Genomic DNA, 26,251 nt, shown 5'->3' on the forward strand with positions numbered 1-26,251 from the left:
GGAATGAGCTGGAGACACAAGTGCAAAAGAAGCCAGGAATGGCAGGGCTGGAGGGCTCTGCAGGCTTCCAGGGACCATGGCTGAGATGTCCTCCTCCCAGTCAGTGACCAACAAGCAGCTCAGGCTGTGGTCTGGGGCTGTCATCCCACTTGAGACTTCCCATTCCTTTCTGGTCACAGTTCACATCTCACAACTTTCATCTCTTAATTGCTTCCCTCTCCTCCAATTCATCCCTGCCCAGTTCATTTTCGCGAGGTACCATATTGCTCAGTGGGCCTCTCTCCATTTAATCTCATTTCAACAGCTCCCACGTCTGCAAATGAAACCCTAACTGTCCTAGTTAGATCTTCCCTGTGGGCAACTGCCTGTCCCTCCTCCCATCCATGGTGGGATGCCCAGGCTGTAGCCTGCTCATTTTGGGTTCCTCTGGAGTTTAATAAATATGGTTGGATGAGAACTAGATGCCACAGGTAGCACGATGTGGCCATCGATTCCCTTGATCTGTCACATCTCACTTAGTGGATAGTGAAGAGTTGAAATACAGAATGTTCTTGTATTTAGGCACTCGGAGGATAAATATTACTGTGGATGGCTTCTCCGTGACAAGAAACAAACTTCCTGAGACTTTTGCCCTTTGAGAAACTCTACGGTTTTCCCCGGTGGGGCAGCGCTATGCTCTAGAAGGCACCTGCTGAGAGGAGCCAAGAACAGCTGTGCAGCCAACAGAGGAAGCTGGCACTCGCTCAGTGAAAAAACCAAACCAAAACAAGACCTTGCCTGCAGTTGGATGGCAAAGTTCCCAGATGAGCAGCTTGAAATAAAGAGGTGCTGAGAGGTGTTTGATATAAAAGAAAATAAAACCGCCGGAAACAGACGTCTCCTCTCCTAAACCGACTCCCTCAATGTGTGCAAAGAACAACCGGACTCGGGGTAAAAATAGTGTTTGTGGATGAGGGGAAATGCATTTGTCCATGCAGAGAAGGACCACAGCCTGTCCAGCCTCTTTCCTGCACAGTGGAGGGCTGTGAGGACAGTCACATGGGTGACCAAGGAGAGGAGAACAGGCTGGAGACACAGATGTGGAATCGATATTCAACCCAGAGGAAAAGCAACTGCCCAGGAAAGGCAAGGACGGTGGCCAGTGGCCAGATGTGTCCCTCGTTTCCTCATCCCTGTTATGCCATACCCAGGCAGGAGCATCAGTCACGTGGGCTAGCACCTTGGAGTGACAGGGAGAACGGCGAGTGGTGCCCACGTGGGTCAGGCAGGCAGAGGAAGGTTTGTCCTATGAGGTTATGAAGGCCAGTACTCTGTCGTTTTAGAAGTTGGAAGCTGACGAGCATAGTTGCCTAGGCAGACACACAAGTGGCTCAGGCTCGCCCCGTCCAGGGCCACTAATACCCCTTTTTGAGTCAATAGACTGTCTATGTAGTGTGCCAAACAGCAAACAGAATAGGGCCAGCCTGGGCTCCAGACTCAGCAAACCAAGCAGGATTCTTCACTGCAGAGCTCCATGGGCATTAGAGGTTTTAACGCTCGTTGCATAGAGCTTGCCTGATCCCCCTGACTTAACTCACTGCAGAATCATCATCATCAACATCATCGTCATCATCAACAGAGTCTCACTATCTAACCCAGGCTGGCCTCAAGCTCGTGACCCTGCTGCCTCAGTCTCCCCATTTCTGAGATCACAAGGGTGCCCTGCCATACCCAGCACTGAAGACTGTTTGGTTCAGCTTGGAACATCTCCCTGAAACCCTGGGTTCCTTGCAGATCTCTTCACCCTCCTTAAGTTGCAGAGTCTACCTTGGTCGGCCCTGGCAGAAATACTGGGGAAGCGTGTAGAGACACAGGGATGTGAAGGGGGACAAAGAGAAGCCACAGCCTCATAGTTAACAGCATTGCCCTGAGTGAGCACTGCATTCTAATATTCTTGTGTGTATTTAGTCTTCATAAACACTCATAAGACAGAAACCACTAGAACCTCACTGTGCATGTAAGGGAACTGAGGCACAGAAAAGTCGCAACACAGCTCTGAGTATGCCTGTAGCTCATCATGCTGGGTGTTGTGGGCAAGGAACAAAGATGGCAGGAGCAGGAAGAGCCTGTGGAAAAGCCTAGGAAAGCCCTCCGTCACTCTGTTCAGAAGGCAACCTCCAGATGAGGTTTGGAGGTATTGGTCGATGTGGCTCAGGGAGACCAGAGCTCCTCCTGTGTCCATATCAGCAACTGAAAACTCTAGCCCAGCCCGAGAGCGCCTGAGCACAGCAGGGGGTCCTCCCACAGAGGTGGGAAGAGGATGGTCCTGGGGCCTCCCTGTTCCCTTCCCTGGCATCTTGCACATTCACTATCATCCCCTTGACGTCAGCCAGCGTATGATCCTGACACGTCAGGAACCTCTGTTTGCCCACATCCCACATGCTCGCCTGCACTTTTTGGCCTTGCTATAGAGAGGTGGACTCGTGAGAATACTCTAACCCACGGGCGGTGAACAACGGAAGTGTGCATGACTCGGCGTTGAGTGTGAGCACGAGGCGATCCTGCTGTGGTCTGTCCAGCCGCAGCAGTGGCTGAGACAGTCCAGGTGGTGCAGGTCAAGCTTCCATTCGGCCCAAATCTGGAGTAGAGCAGAACCCTCCACCCAGTAGGAGTAAGGAAAAGTAGACTTTGATTTGTTTAGCCAACACAAAGGATTTGGAAATTACTGGCCATTGGTTGGACCAAGGAGCCGCTTAACCCCGGATGCATTTAGAGCCAGAAAATTATGGTATAGAAGGAAGAGATTAACTCCTGCCATTTTCAGGAATGTCAATAGGAATAACAAAACAACTGACTTTTGTATAGTGTTTCATGGTTTTTGTGTGTATGTATGTATGTGTGTGTACGTGTGATCATGTGTGCTTGTGTGTGTGTACCTGTGAGAGTGTATGTATGTGCTTGTGTGCAGGTGTGTGTGTGTGTGTGTGTGTGTAGGGGTGTGTCTTTGTGTGTGTGTGTGTGTTTGTGTGAGGGGTGCAGGGGTGTTTGGTGTGTGTGTGTGTGTGTGTGTGTGTGTGTGTGTGTGTGTGTGTGTGTGTGTGTGTAGAGGTAAGAGGACAACCTAGAAGCCACCCACCTTGACTTTGAGACAATGATCTCACTGTGACCTCTCTAATTAGGTGATGCTGGCTGGCCAACAAGCCCTATTGACCTGCCTGTCCCGGCCTCCCTAGCCCCGGATTACAGCTAATGCCATCGCAGCCAGCTTTTAACACGAATACCGTGGATCAGTACTCAGGTCTTCATGCTTGGGTGGCTAACACTTTACCAACTGAGATATCTCCCCAGGCCCATGTGTCACAGTTTTCAAGGTACTTCATGAGCAGAGTTTAATTCATTCCAAAAGTGACCACCATAATTCCATGCCACCCAGACCCAGTTTAGAATGATTCTGAGCAGTTTTCCACCTCCTTCCATCCAGCTGTGACTGCATGGTTCATTTCCAGCAGTTGTAGCAAACCCTCCCTCTGAAACTAAGTAATTTATAGGATTTATTTTGGCTAACAGTTCTGGAGGCTGGGATGTCCTCGAACATAAACAAGGCCCCATTCTTCTCCCCATGGTGGGAACAGAAAGGCAAGCAGGGTGGTGGGGCAGGGATGACTTGGAAAGGGTGACTTTACTTCCTAACAACCGGCCATCGTGATTGCTAACTGCACCCAACCTGAGACAAAGGCACGCATCCTTTTTGATGTCTTGTTGCCCCTCCATGGTTCACCTCCCAACAGAGCTCCAATGGCAGTAAAGTTCCCATACAGGTTTGGAGGGTAAAAACTATCTTCAAATCCTCGACAAAGGCTTCAGACTACATGGTGCTATTGTGAAGGACCCTGTGAGACAGAGAAATGGGACGAGAAGCCCAGACTTCATCTCCAGAGTTGGTTAGGGTGAGATCCCTAAACTCTAACCCCTGCTTTCCTCAACATCAGAGCCCTGGATCAGTGGAGCGTGGCCTGACAGCCAGGTAGGACTTCACACAGGATAGAGCAGAGCCGTGGCCACCAGCTCACTTAAAAGAATCTCACCACCCTTGATCCCCAAGGGGTAAACACAAGAAAAAAAATTTAAAGTAATTTATTGTTGTGGTTAAAATACAATTTCCCGTCTATTGTAGGAATCTGTCAATCAATAGCCAAGCAAAGAAAAATAAAGAAAGAAAAGAAGGGAAAGGAGAGGAAGGGATAATATAAGTCTGAGAAGGAAAAATGAGCAAGGACAAAGCTAAAAATCCTGCCTAAACCCTTGAGTGTCGGGATTCACTGTTCCGATGTAGGACTTGTCCTATGCCTCCCTGCTCCTCTCTATTAGAACTGGTCACAGCGCATTGTGAACTGGGTTTGTAATTATTAGACTGTGGGCATTTCCTCATGCTGTCAACTAGCATATGGCATGACTTAAGGTGACTACAAGTGTCCTGTCACCCTTTACCAACAGCTGGCTAATAGACAACTCATGTTGCTTCTAAACGCTATAGACAGATCAGGCCATGATGACTGCCCGGTATGTGTGTCTTCGTGAGTCTCTCTTCAGATGGAGTAGTCTCCAGTGGTGTGGCTATTACCCTGTGTGCACTCCACTCTCATTCTACATTGTGTCAAAGATTCAGTTGGTGTTCCGTACAGTGGGCATGTCAGAAGAGAGAATTTACCACAGCAGATTTCTTTAATGGTCATTGGGAGTCTTGGAGGTTGGGGATCAGGGAAAGGACACTGATACAGCTCAGAGTGACTGTAGGAAACACGCCCCACTCTTGGGTGCCCCAGTAGCTAACCCTGGTCAATATGATACTTGGATAATTTAACGGTTTTTTAAAACGCAGATCTGATTGTAGATTGAGCTAAGATGATCCTCCTCCTGAACAAAATAGAGGTTACTGTTGGCTCTTATTTGAGGTTCTCCTTGTGTCAAGCCTTCTATACAGAGGTGGAATGGGCTACCTCAGTTCTTGCTTTAGATGTGGGGAAAACAGGCTTAAAGAAGTGAAGGGACTGTGGAAGGTCACAGCCTCCCAGCTGTGCAGATGGGATCTCACGCATCCCTGGCTGCATTCCTGAGCTATTCTCTATCTCTGTTGCTGCTTCTGTGGTCTTACGTCACGGTGGGGATGAAGCACCCAGCCCTGGCTAGAGTACTGCCTTGTTCATGCTGTCAGACCACTTGGAGGCTAAGACTAACTCCATCATGTAGCTGTCTGAAACCAAACATCTAACAGAGGGCCAAAAGTGTGTGTGTGCGTGTGCGTGTGCGTGCGTGTGTGTGTGTGTGTGTGTGAACTCTATAGACCAGGCTGACCTTGAACTCAGAGATCTGTCTGTCTTTGCCTCCCAAGTGCTGGAATTAAAGGCATGCACCACCACTGCCTGGCTAAGAGCATATAATTTTTAATTTTGAAATTTTTCTTATATTTTATTTGTGTGTGTGTGTGAGTGTATGTGTATATGTGAGTGTGTGTGTGAGTGTTTGAGTGTGATTGTGTGAGAGTGTGTGAAAGAGTGTGTTGTGTACGTGTGTGAGTGTGTGAGTATGTGTGAGTGTATGTGTATGTGAGAGTTTATGTCAGTGTGAGTGTATGTGAGTGTGTGTGTATGTGTGAGCGTGTGTGTATGTGCATGTGTGAGCGTGTGTGTATGTGCATGTGTGAGTGTGTGTAAGTGTGTGTGTGAGTGTGTATGTGTGTGTATGAGGGAGTGTGTGTGTATGTGTGTGTGTGTGTGTGTTATATGTGTGTATACCCTTGTACTTCTGTGGAGAACAAATGACAACTTGTGAGAATCAATTGCACGTTCCACTATGCTAGCTGCTGCTATGATGAAAACTCTAGTGTTGAGGTTGGGGAGCAAAGCTCCTTTATTCACTGAGCCATCTCACTGGCCCCAAGAGGACACGTATTTTGAAGTCAGACAAACCGAACTCTGAGTCCTGACTCAGCCATTTCTTAGTCATGGCTACTTATTGGCTCTGTGTCTTTGAGCAAATTGCTTATGGGGCTGAGGATCTTCTCTGCTGCTTCTCGCTGCCCATGTGGTACTTCGTGGGCATTGACACACACTCCACGTATTATGTGGATATCTGGCTGGCAGTGTGGTCTTACATGAATTCAGTCAGCAAAGGTTTTAGGTCTTGCCTGGGTCCTGCAGTAGGTATTCCAGAAGTGAGACCCATGAAGTAATGCTATCTAAAGATGAACATTTCATTTTGCACAGAGAGCTATGAAAATGCCCCTTCACAGCAGTGACTCTTCTCCAAAACCTATCTCATCTCTGAGACCTATGTTAACTCTGGAGGGACCACACTCTGGAAAATTACTGCACTGGAAAAAATGAAACCAAACAAAAACAAAACCCAACTAAGATGCATCACCGTTGAAGTCAGAAGAAACGCGTTTATGATCTTGTTTGCTCTTGATCTGCAGCAGCTGAACCTTAGCCTTATTTATCTATAAAATGTGCTCACACAGGGGAACCTGCGGTCCTGTGCCTACCACAGAGTGATAGCAATTAAATCAGCAGAGCAGAACAGAGCTCTGAGAATCATAGCTATGGGCTTGTTAGAAGAAAAAGAAAGTGACCATCGGGGCTGGAGAGATGGCTGCCCTTCCAGCAGACCAGAGTTCAAGTCCCGGCAACCATGTGGCAGCTTATAACTGTCTGCAATTCCAGTTCTAGGGAATCTGACACCCTCCAACACCAATGCACATAAAATAAAAATAAGTAATTAAAAAAAAAAAGGTGAGCAGAGTGAGGAATTCAGATGTCATTCACGTGAAATCACAACAACTGTGTGCAAGGCACCGGTGTGAATTCCAGACACTCGGCGTACTGCAACATAGCTCCGGGAGACAGAGAATGGAGTGAGCTAGAGTAAAGCAGGAATCAATGAATAAAGTCAACAGGGGCCAGCTAGATGACTCAGTGGGGTTAGAAACTTGCTACCAAGACTGACGACCCAAGTTTGATTCCCGGGACCTACACTGTGGAGAGGGAAAATGCCTCCAACTTCCACACTGATGTCGTCACATGCTCACACCTACTCCTTGCCCCAGTAAGCATATGTAATAAATTTTTAAAAATGACTGTTAAAATGCAAGATAAAGGGTTGAACACATTTAGAGATACATAATAGTACTCGGTTCCCACTCTCTTCACAAGTTTATTCTGAGGTACCTACCGCAGAGATCAAGTGTGTGAAAACCAAAGTTCACTATTCTTCCAGGCAAGAGCTCCATGTTGGGAAGAGGACCTGACCAGAGTCAGACATTGCTTCAGCAGGAAGTTGTCACCCCAGGGTGGCACCCACCTCTGAAGCAGAGTCTACTGGCGGGATGTCATCAGAGCCCTTATTCAGGAGAAACACCACTTGACGGTGTAGACAGGGTCAGACAGCCTGCTTCCATGGATCCGCTGCAAGCAGTCCACCTGGGTCCTCGGAAGAAGAGACCGAGGCAGACGGGCGCCTCAGGGGCCTCCACATCTCACGACATCCGATTTCGAGACTTGGTCCTCTTCATTTTGGAGAAGAAGATGGGAACAACTCGAAGAGCCTTCCTCATGGAGCTGGCCCGAAGGAAAGGGTTCAGGGTGGAAAATGAGCTCAGGTAGGACAGCCCTGGTCACTTTGCAAGCATTTAGGAACCCTGGGGACATCTCCATGGGACCCAAGGGGCTAGTAGGCTAAGGGATACAAGATGAGTGGGGGCTAAATGAGATTATATAGAAACTAATTGGTACCAAAAGATATTATTTTTTTTTAAAAAAAAAATAGGGCTTCCCACGACTGACTCTGAGTTAAAGTACCCAGGGGCGATAACAAGAAAACAAGTCAGAAAACTTCACATTGGGACCACTCCATTCCATTCAGTACCAAACTGAACCGACGCCATCCGGTTCAATTTTTTAAATTGCTACTTTGGAGCAGGGAGCGTGGTCCGGTTGTTTGGCTCTGACGTACACACACCTGCTGTGCTAAGGGTCTGTGGTGGGCCTGGCTGACACGGCTAACCACAGGTACTTTCAGTGGCCTTGGTGATGGTTTCCCAAAGAGTGGTCCAATTCGGGAAGAGATGCTGGTTAAAGATGTTTATCTAGGGGTGATAGATAGCACCCCAGGGGGAGGGAGGCAATTGAAGCTGCCGTTTGGACTAGACAGAGTGGCCGGGTAAGCACCAGCTCTCACTGGTTTTCTGATCATTCTATACACTCACCACCTTGAATCCATCAAGAGAATCAAGGCGATTCAGAAAGTCCCAGTAAAGGCCTTGATGTACACGGTGGCTACAGGTAGAAGTGTTGGGGTTCAGGTGGGAGTGTGGGGGATCCACTCAGTTCACTGCCTGCGACTGTGCGGGTTTGAAGGGGGTGCTGAATGGACGATGTCAGAGGTGACACGACTTTATACTTTTTGGATTTTAAGTCTTTGAATTTAGAAGAAAATTGCCAAACGCTTCTTGCTGATGAAACACTGGCTTTGAAGCACTGCGGAGACACATTTCTGAGGTCCATACTCACGATTGTCACACTCCACATGCCCAGCTGAGGGCACATTTGATCTTTTCCTAAAAAACGTCCCCTGTCAAAGATCCCTGAGGTTCCGGGCGTCTCTCTTTTCTGAGTGTTTGCCATGTGGTCTCCTATTTTTGGTTGTAAGACATTACAGCCACTAATTTCTTAATTTCAGCCCCTAATACTCTCTTCACACAATCTAGTATTCTAACTCGTTTTTGTTCATAACTAATCTGTCAGACTTCCATACAGCGTTAGCTTTAAAAGAGAAAGATTAGATAGGTAGAGAGGGGATAACGCAGGAAAGGTGTTCAAAGAGAAATTTAAAAGCAGAAATCAAGAGTTTTAGCAGCTCTGCAAAGGAACTGAGCAGGGACCAGTCAGGAAAGCAAGAGCTGTCAGGCCGGTACCACTTACTCAGAAAGCTCTCTGGTCAAAGGTCCAAGCTTCTGGCGAAGGCTCACTGACCAATGAAGCAAACTGGCTGAGGCAAGTGTTTGGGGGTGATGATCAGGAAGCGAGTAACTTTGTCCGCAAGGTGAGTCAAAGCGGTGCCCCAGCTGCCAGCTGAACTATGCCAGCTGCTCCGGAGACAAAGGAAATGGGAGAGCAAGCCGCTGCCTTGCCCACAATGGAGAAAGTTCTCAGGCTGAGAGCACGGACACATTCCACACACGTGTGTGCTGTAGAGGAAAATGAACCACAGGAAGCAGAAGCCGCGGTGCTAACAGAATTTCTGTGCCCAGATACAGAGTCATTAATTACTGCGGGGAGAACCTTTGGGCTTCACCTCCTGGCGCTAGTCCTTTCCAGACCCGCAGTTCTACACAGCCCCCCTTTCCCCCCGTAACCGCCACATCCAGATCAATGGTCTATCTGACATGATGCTGAGGTGAGAGGAAGGAGGTCAGAATCCTTTGATAAACTTCACCACAGTACAAGTGTGAGTCTGGTTAATTAGTTAGACCCACTGACCTGTACAGCCAAACCAAAGAAAGTTGTTTCTGTACCATATAAACTAGGTCAGAAACAAGCAGAACAAACACAGGAAGGCAGCCCATGAAACGCTATAAACAGTTATCCGGTGGGGGAGGGTGAATGCTCTTATTTTCTGTGTTTTCCAATTTTTTTTTTTTTTACAACAGACCTACTTTTGCTTGTTTATTTGTTTGTTGAGACAGGGTCTCTCTAGATATCCTCACTGCCCTGGAACTCACAATGTAGACCAGGCTGGCCTCGAACTCACAGAGTTCCTCCTGCCTCTGTTTCCAAAGTACCTCCATACCTGGTCTTTGACATGGATTTTTAAAAACAAATATTGAGCCTACGAGATGGCTCAGTGGGTAAGCGTGTTTGTTATCCAGCCTGACAACCCGAGTTCCATCCTTGGAGGCATGGGGGAAAGAAAGAAAGAAGCAGTTCCCAGAGTCATTGTCTGACTTCTCCACATACACCAGAAATAAATGTTTAAAAAAAGTCTTTTAGTTTGGGGTTGAAGAGATGGCTCAATGGATAAGAACACCGATTTTTCTTCCAAAGGACCCAGGTTTGATCACCAGCACCCACAGGGCAGCTCTCAACCATCTGCAACTCGAGTTCCAGGAGACTGGATGCCTCCATGTGCAGTGGGCTTCCAAGTGGTACATCCAGGAGGAGAGAGAGAGAGAGAGAGAGAGAGAGAGAGAGAGAGAGAGAGAGAGAGAGAGAGAGAGAGAGAGAGAGATTCTAAGGGCAGGCACAATGGCTGAGCGGGTGAAGTCACTTGCTGTACAATCTTGACACCCTAGATTCGACCCTTGGAACCCCAGTAAAGGAGGAAGGAGAGCAACTCCACAGAGCTGATTTCTGACCTCCACATGTGCACATGTCATATGTTGATGTGCATGTACATTTACAGTGATATTAATGATGATTAATTAAAAGGAAAAATGTCAGGGGTACTGATTAACAGTAATGGCTACACTTCTTTCTTAGCTTGTAAGATTCAAAGCCTAAGGCAGAGAATGCTAGTCTCTGGAACAGGCTAACGTCTATAGCTCCTGAATGCTTTTGCCTGCCAAGAGGATCAGTCTTGGCTCCTACTTTACCTGAGATCCTCAATGTACTGAACTCTCTGGATTGATTCTGTCCTCTCCAGAAGGAATGTGTCGCTTTGAGTGGAATGCCCAGTTATTCTGTGTGCCATAAGAATCTGGTTCTTAAAACATGAAAGAGAAGAGATGCTAAGTCCCTTGGGTAGTTTTGAACATTGAAGAACAGGATATTGAATTTATTCTGTCACCAGCACCCTAGACTTTAGCATATGTTGCTAATATCAACTCACCTAATACAGGCTTAACAAAGGAGCCAACATCTCCTGTTTTCCACTCCCTGATTGCATCCTGAGTTCCCACGGAGTGAGATCCTTGAAAGCTTTCATCTGTCATCTACCCTTCTCTATAAATACTTTTGCCAACTTCCCGTGTGTCTTGAAACAAACCACGGTAGCCAAGGCAGAAGGATGTGCAGTTTAGAATGGCGTTCCCTCTTCTATCCATCCAAGAGCTTCATACTTGCTAACATTGCTCAGGTCGTTGCAAACGCACCAGAGGACAGCATTGTCCTGCCAAGTCCCTCAGAGCTTGCCTGCAATGGAAGATGCCGTCTTTGCTGAAATCAAGAGTCACCCTCATAGCATCAGAAAGGCCTCTGGATGCCTGCTTTGCACAATAGAGATGGAGCTCTGGAAAAACAAAATGGAAGAAGACATAAGCCTTGCAAGCAAAGAGTTTGCAATGAGATAGGGGAATCAGGGATTGTATCTTGAGGGCCATAATCCCAATTTCTTTTTTTTTTCTTTTCTATTTTTCGGAGCTGGGGACTGAACCCAGGACCTTGTTTGCCAGGCAAACAAGCCTACCACTTAAACCCCCAACCCCTCTTTTTTTTTTTTTTTAATATTTCTTTTTATCTTTGTGTATCAGTCAACGATTTGCTTGTATGTAAGTATATATATATATATATATATATGTGTGTGTGTGTGTGTGTATGTGTGTGTGTAATGTGTGTATATATGAATGTATGTGACATATATGAATGCATGTGTATACATATGTATGTATGTGGACCACATGGTGCAGTGCCTTCTTATACCAGAAGAGGGCGCTGGATGCTCTGGAACTGGTTTTACAGATGGTTGTGATTCATGTCACATATCAGCTCTGGGAATCGAACCTGGATCCTCTGCAAGAGCAGCAAATGCTCTTAACCACAGAGCCAACTCTCCACCCCTCAGTTTCTTTTCTTGTTCTCATAAAGCATGCTGGCAAAAGCAGCTTAAGGAAGAAAGGGATTCGAGCTCACCGTCTTCAGGCTATCATCATATCCAGGAATCACAGCAGCAAGAGCTTGACAGGCCTGGTCCCCTCACACATGACGAGGCACAGACAGCAATAAATGTCATGTGACTGCAGACAAAATGTGACCCCAACCGAGCTTTAGCCTCCACAACAACTCATTCCTTTCCGACAGCTTGTGACAGGTGTGTGTTATCTAACCTGGCCACCTCTGCACCCCATCTGTTCGCAGTTTGCCCTTTGCAATGTGACTCCCCTTCACTCATTACCTCAGAACATTTGCCTTCAAAGCCCACGGGGATCTCGAGGTAATAAAACTCCATATTCTCTATTTCAAAAATTATGAGCTTCAAATTAATGAGAAGTTTTATAATCCCATTAAAGGTGGTTAAAGAATCCGGTGAGATCCTGGCCAGGGCTGGAATTGAAAGCAGTCTCTGCCGATGCTGCTGTGTGTAGATTAGAACCAACCTCAGCTGCCTTGCACCAAGGGTTCTAAAACACAGTGGTTGCTCAGAGAACTGGCAGAGCTGGGGTTGGGGTGGGTTAAGCCGGCTTCTTTAAGCAGCTCAGTTTAACGACAAATATGGCTATAGTCATTGTTTACAAAATATCCAACATGACTCCTCCCAGGCTACAAGACCATCTATGAGAGATAAAACTCACCCTGGAAAGGGTGGTGGATAACAGTGGCTGCCTCTCTTCCTCATGTAAGGCTTCTTTAATTGTATGGAGTGAGGCATTGCCAGCCAGGAAGAGAAGGCAAGAGCAGGCAGAGTGGTATATGAGAAAAATACTCAGAGCTGAGATCTGTGAGTTAATTCCATAACACGCAGTTTTTGAACACCTGAGACCCACCCAACAATGCTAGCAATACTTTGAATTTCTGCATGAAGTTATACTTGTCATATATTCTAGTTAACATATAATAACTTCATGTATCTACGGGGTACAGAATAATAATTGAACATGCATATGCGGCATGTAAGGATAAAATTCTTCCTGTCTCTTTATAGCTCTATTATTTCTGTGTGTCTGGAGCCACCATGCACCTCCTTCCTGGATCTCCATGATGTAAACAATTTGCTATTATGTTTCTCTTCTCTCTCTCTCTCTCTCTCTCTCTCTTTCTCTCTCTCTCTCTCTCTCCTCTCTCTCTCCCCCCCCTCTCTCTCTCTCTCTCTCTCTCTCTCTCTCTCTCTCTCTCTCTCTCTCTCTCTCTCTCGTGTGTGTGTGTGTGTGTGTGTGTGTGTGTGTGTGTGTGTGTTTCAGGAGGGTGAGCATTACACCTTATTCCTTTTAAATGTATCTTGGCTGCCCACCTCATATGGCTGATGTGAAGACTAAGTTTTACACACACCCCCCACACATAGTAGTGTGTCATATTTGCAAATGGTGTAGGGACTTTACAGCATGCTCTTCATGCACCCGTTTTGTTGCCTCCCAGGAGCTCCTCCACCCCTGGTCATTCCTGAAGCCCATGTCAGAGGTCAGGCTTTACCTAGAGGCAGATGAGATCAGGGGCTGCAGGGCAAAGCCAGGTAGTGAGAATGCATAATGCAGACAGCATTGCTCGCAAGATGGACCTTAGGTCTTCTGCACTCATCTCTGGGGCAAAACCCAGAGAGCCCAGAGCAATTGGCGGCCTGCCTCCCTGCAGCTCTTCTGTCTTGGTGTGCAGTTACAGCAGATATTTTTAGATTCGGGATAGCTCTAACTTCCTGCAGTCTTGTAGTCCAGGCATTCAACATAAAATAGGAAGACAAAAATTATACCCAAGGGGGCTTCCTGGGCAGATATGCTACAGAGAGTTTCTTCATATCTCTGCCCCTTGGAGGAACTGTTTGCTTTTCGGTATAGCACCCGTTCAGATATTCCTCCTCTTTCTTGTTGGCCTGGCGTCCGTTCAGATAACTTCTGTGAGAGGGTGGAAGGGAACTGAGCAGGGAAGTCCTCTGTTCTGGAACAAGCTCAGAGTCACAGATGGTGAACTCAGGCTACTCAAGTTCATAGGCTTTGGGTTAAGACGGATCTGAGATCAAATGGTCACCCTGCGGTTATTAGCAGGGAAGGGTTTTAATGTCTCCCAAGGCTCTCTCCTCACTGCTATGTGGGTCTGTGTGATGGTTTGTATATGCTTGACCCAGGGAGTGGCACTACTGGGATGTGTGAGCTTCTTGGAATAGGTGTGTCACTGTGGGCATGAGTTTAAGATCTTCACCCTAGCTGCCTGGAAGTCAGTCTTCCACCAGCAACCTTCCAATAAAGATGTAGAACTCTCAGCTCTGCCTACACCGTGCCTGCCTGGATGCTGCCATGCTCCTGCCTTGATGATAATGGACTGAATCTCTGAACTTGTAAGCCAACCCCAAATATACGTGGTCCTTTATAAGACTTGCCTTGGTCATGGTTTCTGTTCACAGCAGTAAAACCTAAGATAGTCTGATAATACTTGCTTAACAGCATTATCAGTAATTAAATGTATGACATCTAAAGTGTTTAATATTTAATACTAGTCCCTGGTATATGGCAATGCTTCCTTACTCTTGATATTTTCAATATTGAAGAAGCACTTGGAGCCGAGACTAATCCACGTGTTCCCAAAGAGTCAGATAATGGTCACTGTGCATCAATAAGGAATTGTCAGTGGACCACACTGGAGGGGAGCAAGTTGCCATGTGTCTGGTGAGGCTCAGGGTTGAGCATGAAGAAGTGTTTAGTCAGAGAGAATCATCTGCAGGTGGCCAGTGACAGCCACCAACCAACCATGATTGTGACTGATTTTTCTCATTTCTCTTGCTTGCATTTGTGGAAGACTTGCTGTCTGATGTAGCCCTTACTTTAGAACATCTCATTTTAACACTTTAAAAAATTATTTATTTATTCTATGTAGATGGGTACGCTGTCTTTCATGTACACCAGAAGAGGGCATCAGATCCCATTACAGACGGTTGTGAGCCACCGTGTGGTTGCTGGGAATTGAACTCAGGACCTTTAGGAAGGGCAGTCAGTGCTCTTAACCATTGAGCCATCTCCACAGCCCCTCATTTTAATACTTAGTCTTGTTTCTTCTTTGAAAAATGTGGCAGGCTTGAATTCTGCCGATATTCTCTAGCTCAAGTCGCCAATCAAGAATTTATCCCACGACTCAATTGTCACTAGAAAGAATAAATATGCTCCTCATGTTGCACTTACTGTTTCAATGTGAGAGGCCCCCACAGAGGCTCATATGTCTGAATGCTGGGTCCCAGCTGGTGCCACTGTTTGCAAACTTTGTGGAACCTTTAAGAGGTATGAACTTACTGGTGGAAGTGGGTCCCTTGGGGTGGGCCTTCAGGGACTTGATATATACATGTAAACTTTGACAAGGGTTCCTGGCGAAACCCTTCTTGTTGCCAACAAGTTCTTCTCTGACTCTCAAGTCTTTATGTGTGACTGACTGACTGCTGGGTTCCACTTCCTGTCCATCTTGGCTTCCGGATTGTCACCATTTGGCTTCATGCTCTTGTATGTGCTCCCACTTGGGTGGAAGGCACCTTTTGGAAATACACGGCATAGTAAACCTACCCCATAGTTGGGGGGACAGGGAAGGTCCTTGTTTTGATTTTGTTTTGCTAGTTGTACAAACAGGAATTGAAAGCTTCAAACCCCAGCCTTCCTCCATATGATGCAAGTCTTCACCCACAAAGCTGTTTAGAGATATAGGAAGGGTGTTTGGCTCCCATCCACGGTGTGAGCTGGGGCCTGCTTACGAGGTAAGGTACCAGGAAGTCCCAGGAAAAGAGCATGCTGGGGCATGGTAGGGAGGGTGCCTGAGGAGACTTGGGGGTTGAGCATCAGAACCTTGACAGCTTTCTGAGTTCATACAAAATTCCATTACTATAAGAGTATTAGTGTTTATTTAATGATATTACAACAAATTGTGATATATCATTACACACACACACACACACACACACACACACACACACACAAACTTTCCCTCTAAAAGGCAGAGGGCAGAGGTCTGGAAAGACTAAAGCTTCCTCTACGAACTGACTAGTCCTTTTGCTGTTGCCTTAACGTTTCGATGTTAAGGACCTTTCAAAGAGTCTATTACAAAGAAGTTTTGGAATTATGTGGCCCTAAGCCAGGGATGCATTTACCTGTTTTGCCTTGGCCCCTACAAAATGCTGTCTGATCTCAACTCATCTCTGTTATCCAAGTGGTCTCAGGTCCAACCTCCAGCCTGTCTTTCGGCCCCACCCTGGAGTCTGGCCTGTCAATCACATATTTTCATTTTGGTCTCTCTCCAGAAACACAGCACACCAGGAACAGCTTCCGCTCCTTGTCTCCCCCTTCTCAGCTAAAGAGATTCAGCTTTTGTCTTTGACAGCAGGGCCACTACTTCACTGTGATGCTCTTGTGCAAGATACAGCTTCCCCCCTTTTCCAGGGTGCCCTCCACCTCCTTTGTGTTTTCAAGTACTAGGAATCAGTCTGCTGTGCCCCACACAGCTGCATGCCATCTGCTTCTCACTGGGGATGTTCCCTTCACAAGGGGTAGAGAGAATCAGCAGTTCTGACTGTGCCCAGAGGTCCATGAGTTCAATTCCAGCAACCACATGGGGGCCAACCATCTGTAAAGAGATCCATCTGATGCCCTCTTCTGGTGTGTCTGAAGACAGCTACAGTGTACTTATATATAATAAATGAATAAATCTTTTTTAAAAAAGGGGGGGAACATTAAAAAAAATAAAAACAACACAGTAACACTACTAGTTCTCTGCTTACAAAAGCCTTGTCCTAGCTCCTGAACAAGACATTTAAGATCCGTGCCACTGCTGCCTCAGCCATTTCTACAACTAACACAACCCTTCCCAGCCCACCTCTACAACCCTCTCCTGTCCCCTCACTGCTGAATCCTTTCTTTTAGGACATCTCCCATTGGCTTCTCAGCTCATCCAAGAGCGTTTTTTTCCTCTAAACCCCATTCAGATCTCACCCTGGTCTCTTGTCTTTTAGGAATGTCTCCTGTAGGCTAAGATGCAGAAATGCCCCCTTTCTTCTGTGCCATGTGGGAGGAGTGAGCTCTCCTTGTCTTTGAACTACTCGGCCCCCAGGGCATCATCTGAGACATTTTGCTCTAGCACCCCCAACTGCTGCAGACAGACGGGCGTGTGCACATTTACACCTATTTCACTTCTCACTTTGAGTTTTCGGATCACATTGAAAACTCGGGTTTCATCAGACAAATCTGAAAACTCCTGGGTTCAAGTCTTCCATGAGCAAAAACTGCCTGCACCGTGCCAGGCACAACCTTAAGGGCAGCTTCCTCCTCCATCTTCCTTACACTTCTATTTTACATGATATTACTCATATCACTTTTCCCCTCATCCATCCCGGAATGCGGTCCACTGCTGCTTCTTCTATTAAAACTGGGGTGGTTTCTTTGTGTGACGATCCACGGTCAGGCACACTGTGTATCTTGTCTTTAATCAGCCGGGACTCTCGGCAACCTTCAGGAGAGCAGGTCTCATTCTGGAATCTCCTTTGACTGATGACTTTGCCTTCCATTTCCAGTGACTCTGTCACCCACATCGTGGCAGAGAACAACTCGGGATCCGACGTCCTGGAGTGGCTCCAGCTACAGAACATCAAAGCCAGCTCTGAGTTCGAACTCTTGGACATCTCCTGGCTGATTGAATGCATGGGAGCCGGGAAACCGGTGGAGATGGCGGGGAGACATCAGCTCGTTGTGAGTGTCTCCTTTGCTGGATGGGCACTGGTACAGACGTCAGAATCCAGACTTGGGTCGATTAGTCTTTTCTCATAGAGTCCTCTTAGCTCTGTTGGGCCTCCGTTTGCTCCTCTGTCAGATAATAGTAAAGCTCACCTCCTGAGATGCAGTGGAAACTGAAGTGACATGAACATAAATTGTGCACAGTGCTGACATATTAATAGATGGAAATTATTTTCTTAAAAAACTTTAATTTTTAGTTTTGTGTGTGTGTGTGTATGTGTGTGTGTATGTGCACGTCTGTGTATATGTGTTTGCACATGTGTCCACAGAGGCCAAAAGACAACAGATCTCATGGAGCAGGCTGTGAGCCACTCAGGTCTTTGGCAAGAGCAGCACTCACTCTTCACCACTGGCCCATCTCTCCAGCCCCATAACGAGAACTAATTTTATGAACACAGAGATATTTCAGAATATCAGTCTTGAAATTTAGAAAAGCCAGAAGGAGTTTCTTTTTCGCTCACTCTGATAATTCATGAAAAAATGTTAGAGACCATGGTTTCTTAAATCCAAATCCCTTGCTAATAATGCTAGAGTCTCTGGGAAAGGGGTTTAGAGGATCTGTAATTAAATAAAGGAAACAAATGAAATAAAATCTCATTGCTGGTTCTTTTTCATTATTGTGATTTCAAAAATATATATCCTGTGCCTACGTGAGATGTCACAATGAAATTCACCTGGTGTAATTAATATAATAAGAACAATCATGCATGTCTGATTATACACTAGCCAGGTAGGTTCTTAGGTCCTCTGTGATTTCGCTCTCTTCCAGAGATAATCGTCATAAATTGTCCTAAAGTAAACGTTTTCTTTATATTTGAGTAAATATTTCATATGTACACTTGCTAATTAACTGTCGCTCAAAATGGATGCTGATGCTTTTGTGTAGGTGAGAAGAAGCCCTTCCCTGAGTCCTGTCCCAGGCTCCCAGACCGTTCTGCAACCTGCCGTGCAGAAGATCTCCCAGTACGCTTGTCAGCGGAGAACCACATTGAACAATCACAACCAGCTATTCACGGTAATGAGGTTTTCTCAAAACCCAGGCCAAAGGAGGCTTCCTTCCATGAGTCTCTAAGGTAAATTACAATTTTTCTGGAAATCTGAGAATGCTTCTCCATGCTAACCTGCCTAACCTGACCTTTGGTGCTTCATCAAGTGGGTCCCCACTACTACCACATAGGCTCCCTGCTGCCCAGGGGGCAGGGTTCACCAGAGGAACAGCAGCAGAGTATCAAGCACGGGACCTCTCATCTCTAACTTTCAAGCTGCATCTGTGAGGAAGAGCCGGAAATGGGTGGCAGCCACTGGGCCCACTGAACCACAGCTGCATTGTCTGCTACGTGCGTCACCTTAAATAACCCTGGCCATGGGTCTGTGTGATGAACACGGTCTTCATTTCACAAGCACCAGCTGCGTTTTCTGTCTAGGCTGAGACCTGAATGTCTAGGGATCGTGACAGAACCCTGGCTACAGACTGGCCCAGAAGATAGGAAAGGGTTATACCCAACCCAGTCATGACTGCTGCCACACCATCTTTTCAGTTCAGCGACAGTGTCCCACAGGGGAGAATGCAAAGATTTACTCCATTAGTAAAGGGGACAGGCAGGACTTACGAGTGACTCTCATGAGCAGACCTGCTGACCTGGCTTTATTTATTTATTTATTTTTAGGATGCGTTTGATATCCTGGCTGAAAATTATGAGTTTAGAGAGAATGAAGTTTCTTGTCTGCCATTCATGCGAGCTGCCTCTGTACTGAAATCTCTGTCCTTCCCCATCGTCAGCATGAAAGACACAGAGGGAATTCCTTGCCTAGGGGACAAGGTGAAGTCTGTCATAGAGGTAAGGGAGAAGTGGCATTTGCTACGCCTCCCAAGAGGTGGAGGAGAGACAGAACAATCACATGAGTATGGGATCTCTCCTCTTATTTTTCTATAGGTGGATCCACACAGCGCAGAGAAAGATATATGGCTGTAGACATGTAAAATACACACCCCAACATGATCCCAGTAGGACGTCTTTCTCAGATTGTGATATTTACTAGCAGTGAAAGACTCAAGCCTTAGATCTCAGGGCAGTGGAAGGCTCTGCTTTCTACCCCAGGCTCAGCCTCCTCAGCTCTTCCTGTCCAGCAAAGAGTGATGTTCACTGGGCTGACTCCACGTCCATATGTGCTGGGGAGAGACTGAGCAGTCGTTACACGTTTGGCAACATTTAAGGATTTCCCAACAAGGCACATTTGTAATCTAGTAGCAAGTTTCGATCTAATCAAATGCAAGGTACATTATTCTAGAAAAATATCCCAGCTCAAGACAACAGAGACTAGACCTTGTAAGGGCTTGATAATGACCTGCTTTTCAGCAGGCCAACAATTAACCTGGTGGTTTGAAAAGCTCTCTTATTTCCACAACTTGAATCAACCGGAAAGAAAATTACCAGGACTATTTGAACAACGCTTGTCAGTGAATATCTTGTCTCAGAGTCTCTAGATTCAGATCTTTATCCTTCTGTGTCCTTGTCCAAGATGATAAAGGTCTTGGATCTATGGTAAACTAAGATTTCTTTTTTCCAAGATTACAGGGAAATTCTCGCTTTCTCCAGATCAGCCAGGGAAAATCCTCAAGTTTCAGGAGAAACCAGAAATCAGGGCTATATGTTTGAGACTGGCACTTCAATTATACAGGGGACATAACTCAAAACCTTCTGTTCAACCCTCCTTGCAGGGAATTATTGAAGATGGAGAAAGTTCTGAAGTGAAAGCCGTGTTAAATGATGAGCGATATAAATGCTTCAAAGTAAGCAATTGTGCATTTGTATACTAGGGAGTGGGTTTTTATCTATTGATTATACAACTCAGACTGCCACACCGAAATGCCACAGACTGAACTGTATTTTCTGCCAGTTCTGGAAGCAGAAAGTTTAGGTCAAGTTTCTGGGTAAAGATTCTGTGGAGGACTCTCTGTGGTTGACAGTGGCCAGCCACCCTTTCACTGTGCCTCAGATAGAGATGGACGAATGCTTGCTCTCAGCTACCTTTCTTATTCTTACACTATTGTATTAAGCATGACTCTTAGCCTAGGGAATGTTACCTCCCACAGTGGGCTTTCTACATCAACCAACAGTCAAGCCATCCACCACAGACATGTCCACAGACCAAGCTAATATAGATAACTCCTCATTAAGACTCTTTTCCCGGGAATTCTAAATTGTGTCAAGCTGACAAGCTAAAACTAACCAGTACACCCCCACAAAGACTCCATGTGCAAAGACTTACCTATCACATGGAGATCATCTACCGAGAATCTGTCACTCATGGTTACAAATGTCAAAGGGACACAAGGATTGAAACAGAGCAAATGGGGAGGGTCCTGATGCACAAACTCATGTCTGAAAAGCCCTCATTGCGCCTTTATTTCTGGGACTTAGGGTTTTCCACCTTCCAATTTTTATTAACTTAGAGTTTCTGGTACTCTGGCCAGCTCCTTCAGTTCATAAGTGATACAAGGTCTAACATACGGCCAGAACAGGAGCCACGCTCAGAGTACAGCAAACTGTACAGAGTACAGTATAAAAAAAGTATACTTTGCCGTTACTCTCTTGTAGATAGGGTGATTTGCTGAGTCTCTGTGAGCTTCCTTCCACCAAAGGTGGGGGTCAGGACTTCATGTAAAAGATTGAGCAAGCCGAGGATAGCCAGAGAGGCAGCTTCTCAAACAGTCTGGGTAGGAACAGGCAGTCTGTCTCCTTCCACAGATGTCTGACCGTCTCTCACCTCTGTCTCATTTTGTGACACTTTGATTATGCAAGGATCCTCCAGAGACAAAAAGCCTCTGAAAGTTACCATCCTCAGACTCAAGAAAGAACTGACTAAAGTGCAGAGAACCTGAGTAAGAACCCCAGAACCAAGATAAAAAGCTGTGTGTAGTAGTGTGCCTTTTAAATCCAAGCATTGAGGCAGTAGACCCAGGCAGCTCCCTGGGGTTCACTGGCCAAGTGATACAAGGTCTAACATACGGCCAGAACAGGCTTTCCCAGCCTGAGGTTGACTTCTGGTCTCCAAATGCATAATTTTGTATGCTTAAGCATGTCTTTGCAAGTACACACACACACACACACACACACACACACACACACACTCACTCACTTACTCACTACCCATTCCCTTGATGTTTTCAAGAGAAAGTGGGCCAAAGATCTGCTCGTATTTCTTGTTGCTGACCTGAAACTTTGGAAAGCGTCACTCTGTTGTCATAGCAATGATTTGGAGATTAACAGCCTGCCTTTCCCTCCCCTTCAGCTCTTTACATCTGTGTTTGGCGTGGGACTGAAGACAGCTGAGAAATGGTTCAGGATGGGGTTCAGAACTCTCAGCAAAATAAAGTCAGACAAAAGCCTGAGGTTCACACAAATGCAGAAAGCAGGTAACGGTCTCTGGGAAAGTCACAGGTCACCCTGGGCTTGTCAGGGTCAAGTGACATGGAAGTCACGTTTACATGCTCCAGACTTGAGAGTCGGGTAAATCTTGCTCCAGCACTTGTCACTGAGTGACCTTGGTAAGCTAGTTAAGACCTTGAGCCTTTCTCACCTCACCGATGAACCTGAGATAACCGGGGAATACATCAGCTCGCACAAAACCCTGAGAACGTGAGAACAAGGCTTCTTCCTGGGCTCCTGTGATTCCCTTTATCCAGACGTTAAAGCAGAGTGGGCACTGTCCTGATTCCTACAGACCCACCTAGACACTTGGGTCTGGCTGTCTCCCTGTGTAAGAACCGTGCTTGAGGAGCTGAGGATAGAAGGGTAAGCAACACGGAAGACGAAGAGAGAGCAGTACTGAACAAACTACATTCTCCATGGCTTGGTTCCCACCATGAAGGTGCTAGGGACTGGAAAACACGAGAGAAAGGGGTGAAAATCTAACCATAGCCTCAATCTGTCCAACCAGAGCCCCATAGCCTAGGAAGAGCCAAGATTCCAGTGTGGAGACGGAAGAGCCCTCAGTGTCATCTGAAAGTCTGGTCAGCCCCACACCCACCATGGTGGCCAGGCCACTGCCCTCTGTGGACAGTGCTGGTACCTTTTCCAGAAACGAGAAGATGCAGTTCATAGCCCCTTCTAAATGTGTGTGGTTTTTAACATACGATGAAAATAGAGTAAAATTGTCCTTCGAGAGGTAGACTTTGCTGTAGTCCCAGCACTGTAGCTTCTGTGCTTATGGAAAATGATGGTTATCAAGTTTTTAATATAGAAGGGATGGAGGCTTTTTACCAGAGGATATTGGGTATATGCAATCAGTCAACAGATACCTTCTATTTAAGTGATAACAGACAGACACACCAAAAATGTTATCATGAGAAATGATAGATGAGGTGAATCATATCATGGGGGGGGGGGGTCCCACCAATGACACTTTGAAAAATCCCTATTAACCTCATAAACCTGTTCATTTCTTTTTTAGACACTTTTATCTATTTTTAGTTTATGTATATGGGTATTGTCTGTTGGTTTGCCTGTGTACCACGTTTCTCCAGTGTCTAAGGAGGCCAGAAGAGGGAATCAGACCCCTTGGAACTAAGGTTACAGATGGTCATAAGCTGCCATTGGGTACTGGAAATCAAACCTCGGTCTTCTGGAAGAGGAGCTTGTGCTCTTAGCAACTGAGTCACTTCTCAAATTTACTGATTTCTGGGTGACTGTTAATAAGCTTTATATAAGCCACACAGGAAATAAAAGAGCCTAAGAAATAACATCTAGTATCTCTACTCTGGATGCAGGAAGTGTAGTCTAATAAGCATGTTTTTACACTAGCTCTAGAGATGCCTTGAAGGAGAAATTATATAACTATATGATATAACTATCAAACCTACGTGGCATGGGGATGGTTTGGAATGATAGCGAGGACTCCTAACGCTTACAGCTGAAGTCGGGAGGAGCGGAATATTTTGCTCAGAAAGCCTTGAACTTGTGATGTCCTGTTTCAGCATCTTGAGTGCTAGGAGTGCAGGTCTGAGGTGCTGGCTGACAGCTACTCATTCTTAAAAAAATCATAACCTCATGTTCATGACATCATCAAGTGAGGGAGCGTAGGGGTATCCTGACACCAACTGAGCTATTCTCTCTCTCTCTCTCTCTCTCTCTCTCTCTCTCTCTCTCTCTCACACACACACACACACACACACACACACACACACACACACACACAGCAGCCATGTCCTAATAAAAAGGCAACTGTTGACAGCAGAACAAGAGAAGTTTATATCATATCAGTTAATGATATGAAGATGGTAGGTCCTCGAGCAACTGGCTTGGTAGTACAAGGGATAGATGGAGTAGCATCAGCATCTTTCCCTGGTCCTGTCAACACACTTCTGCAACTTTCCCATTCAGAGATGACAGATGGCTTGGAACTTGGTAACTTCATTTACAGTATGCTCAAGCCAAATGGCTTTCTGGCCATGTCTCATCCTGGGGTGAGTCACAGGAGCCAGTCGACAGCCTCTAGAGAAGTACATCTTCTGTTTGTCAGGTGACATTTGGGTCCCTTAAATGAAAGGTCAGCATCTTATATGGAAGCATGACTGTCATCAGACTCTGACTCTCCCAGACATACCCAGCTTCCCACTGGTACTTTAGAGATGAGCCGCCTTCCCTCTCTGCCTCCCTCTGACTGCCCTGTGGTCATAGTCAAATGCTCTGCTCTCCCTCGTGATCCTACGTCTGAACAGTCATTGGTTCATAGTCCTCAGGTCAGGAAGCAGCATGCCAACCCTTCCAAGGCACTTCACACGTTGCTTTGGACACAGAACCACTCTCTTCCTCCCATTGTCTTTCCCTTTCTAATGAAGCCATCATTTCCAAGTCTTGAATCTTCCTACCTGCCCCACCCCCAAATAGTAGGGCAGATCTTGTTGGTCAAGAAGGCTGGACACATGGAATCTCAGCACTTGGGAGGTAGAGGAATTAGGAGTTCAGAGACATCTGGGCCTTTCTTCAAAATAGCAGCAGCAGCAAGAGGAAGGGGAGGGGGAGGAGGAGGAAGAGGAGGAGGAGGAGAGAGGAGAGGGAGGAGAAGGAAGGAAGGAGGAGGAGGAGAAGGAGGAGGAGGAGGAGGCAGTGCTGGATCTCCATTATAACATCAGATAGGAACAGTTTAGATTCCAGAAGGATCTGAATGCTTTCCTCTTGATAAGAATATTGTAGACTTCCCCATGAGAAATCAAAGCTCCACTGTAACCATGAAAACCCCACAAGCGAATGGGCCGGACAATGCCATAGGTTACTGTGTTCTGTGCAGAGTCCACTCATACCTAAGAATACTGTGTGGACAGCATCCTCTCCCATCAACGGCTGGTCCTCTCACGTGTGCCTTTTTCTCCACCGGCCTGTCAAATGGCCTCTCAGGTTTCCTCTACTATGAAGACCTCATTAGCTGTGTGAACAGGGCAGAAGCAGAGGCCGTCAGCATGCTAGTTAAGGAGGCAGTTGTGGCATTTCTTCCAGATGCCTTGGTCACCATGACTGGGGGGTTCCGCAGGTAAGTGACATAGCTGTTTTAGAACCCCTCTCCCACCTGTCTCAGAAATGGTACAAAAGGCCTGTTCTGCCCTGGTGCCAACCTCACTGTAGCTTTGGCTTGTCTCTTGTGTTTTGTGTCAGAGCCCCACACACAGAGCTGTGACTTTGCCCAAGTGAAACTTTCTCCACAGTTTTGTGAGTTTTGCATTTGTCTGACTTCTCAATCCTTGAAGACTCAATTTAGAAGCTGCCACCTCCAGAAAGCCCTCCTTGACTCCCTCTTGCTCTGCGCTGGATTAGGGATTTTCTTCTGTTCTTCCCAGATGCCTACTATACCTTGTGTGCTTTCCCTGTGGAGCTAGTGAGGTTTAGTTCCCACCCAGACCAGGGTATGAGCCTGATCACAAAGTAGATGCTCAAGAAACGGGTTGAGTCAAAGAATAACCCAGTGAAAAAGTCTTCCGAAATGCATTTCTTCAGTTGGATACAAATGCCTCCATTTCAGAAAGGGACTTGTCCTTCTACCTCTCCTTCTGAGACCTAACCTGGTCATTTGCATCAAAGAGGATGAAACCTAAGAGAATTTTCTGGGCTGGGTCCATCACTCAGTTTTCAGAGTACCTACTAAGCATGAAGGAAACCTGACTTTGATTCCCAGTATCCAGTAGACCAGGTCTGGTGATAGATACCTATGATCCTAGCACTTGGGAAGTAGAGGCAGGAAGGTAAGAAGCACAGGTACATGGTGTGCTCAAAGCCAGTCTGGACCATGTAAGACCCACTTAAAAATGACAAAGGAAATCTCTTGAGCCATACCGTAGTTCCGAGAAGGTTACCTTGTGCAGCATTTGCTCCTGGTTGGCTATCACCGTCATGCATATCTCTCCATGTATGCGATGCACATAGAAGTAATATTACTTTCTCTCCATCCGTATACAACAGCATAAATTCTGGATAAAGGTTTTTTCTGTCACAAATTTGTTTTGCAAGAAGTAGAGTTGTACAGCCGAGAGTAGCTGGTCTTAAAATATTGTCTGTATTTTGTACCACAAACCTCATGCTTGAGACACAGAAGCAAAGACATTTT

General features: G+C 46.3%; 1 protein-coding gene across 3 annotated transcripts in view; it reads left to right on the plus strand.

The window, feature by feature from the left end:
- Positions 1 to 7,422: 7,422 nt before the first annotated feature.
- The window catches only part of Dntt (DNA nucleotidylexotransferase), a 30,917-nt gene continuing 12,088 nt past the window's right edge, over positions 7,423 to 26,251 (plus strand). For 2 of the 3 annotated variants that reach the window (XM_032895497.1, XM_032895499.1), the window contains exons 1-7: positions 7,431 to 7,633; positions 17,434 to 17,608; positions 18,540 to 18,668; positions 19,321 to 19,491; positions 20,373 to 20,444; positions 21,947 to 22,070; positions 25,051 to 25,183. In XM_032895497.1, the coding sequence (XP_032751388.1) occupies positions 7,431 to 7,633; positions 17,434 to 17,608; positions 18,540 to 18,668; positions 19,321 to 19,491; positions 20,373 to 20,444; positions 21,947 to 22,070; positions 25,051 to 25,183 (1,007 nt within the window). Of the gene's footprint in view, positions 7,634 to 17,433; positions 17,609 to 18,539; positions 18,669 to 19,320; positions 19,492 to 20,372; positions 20,445 to 21,946; positions 22,071 to 25,050; positions 25,184 to 26,251 lie in introns of all 3 variants that reach the window. The other variant, XM_032895498.1, reaches the window with a different exon arrangement.

This window comes from Rattus rattus, chromosome 2 (assembly GCF_011064425.1).
Source record: "Rattus rattus isolate New Zealand chromosome 2, Rrattus_CSIRO_v1, whole genome shotgun sequence".
Taxonomy (NCBI): domain Eukaryota; kingdom Metazoa; phylum Chordata; class Mammalia; order Rodentia; family Muridae; genus Rattus; species Rattus rattus.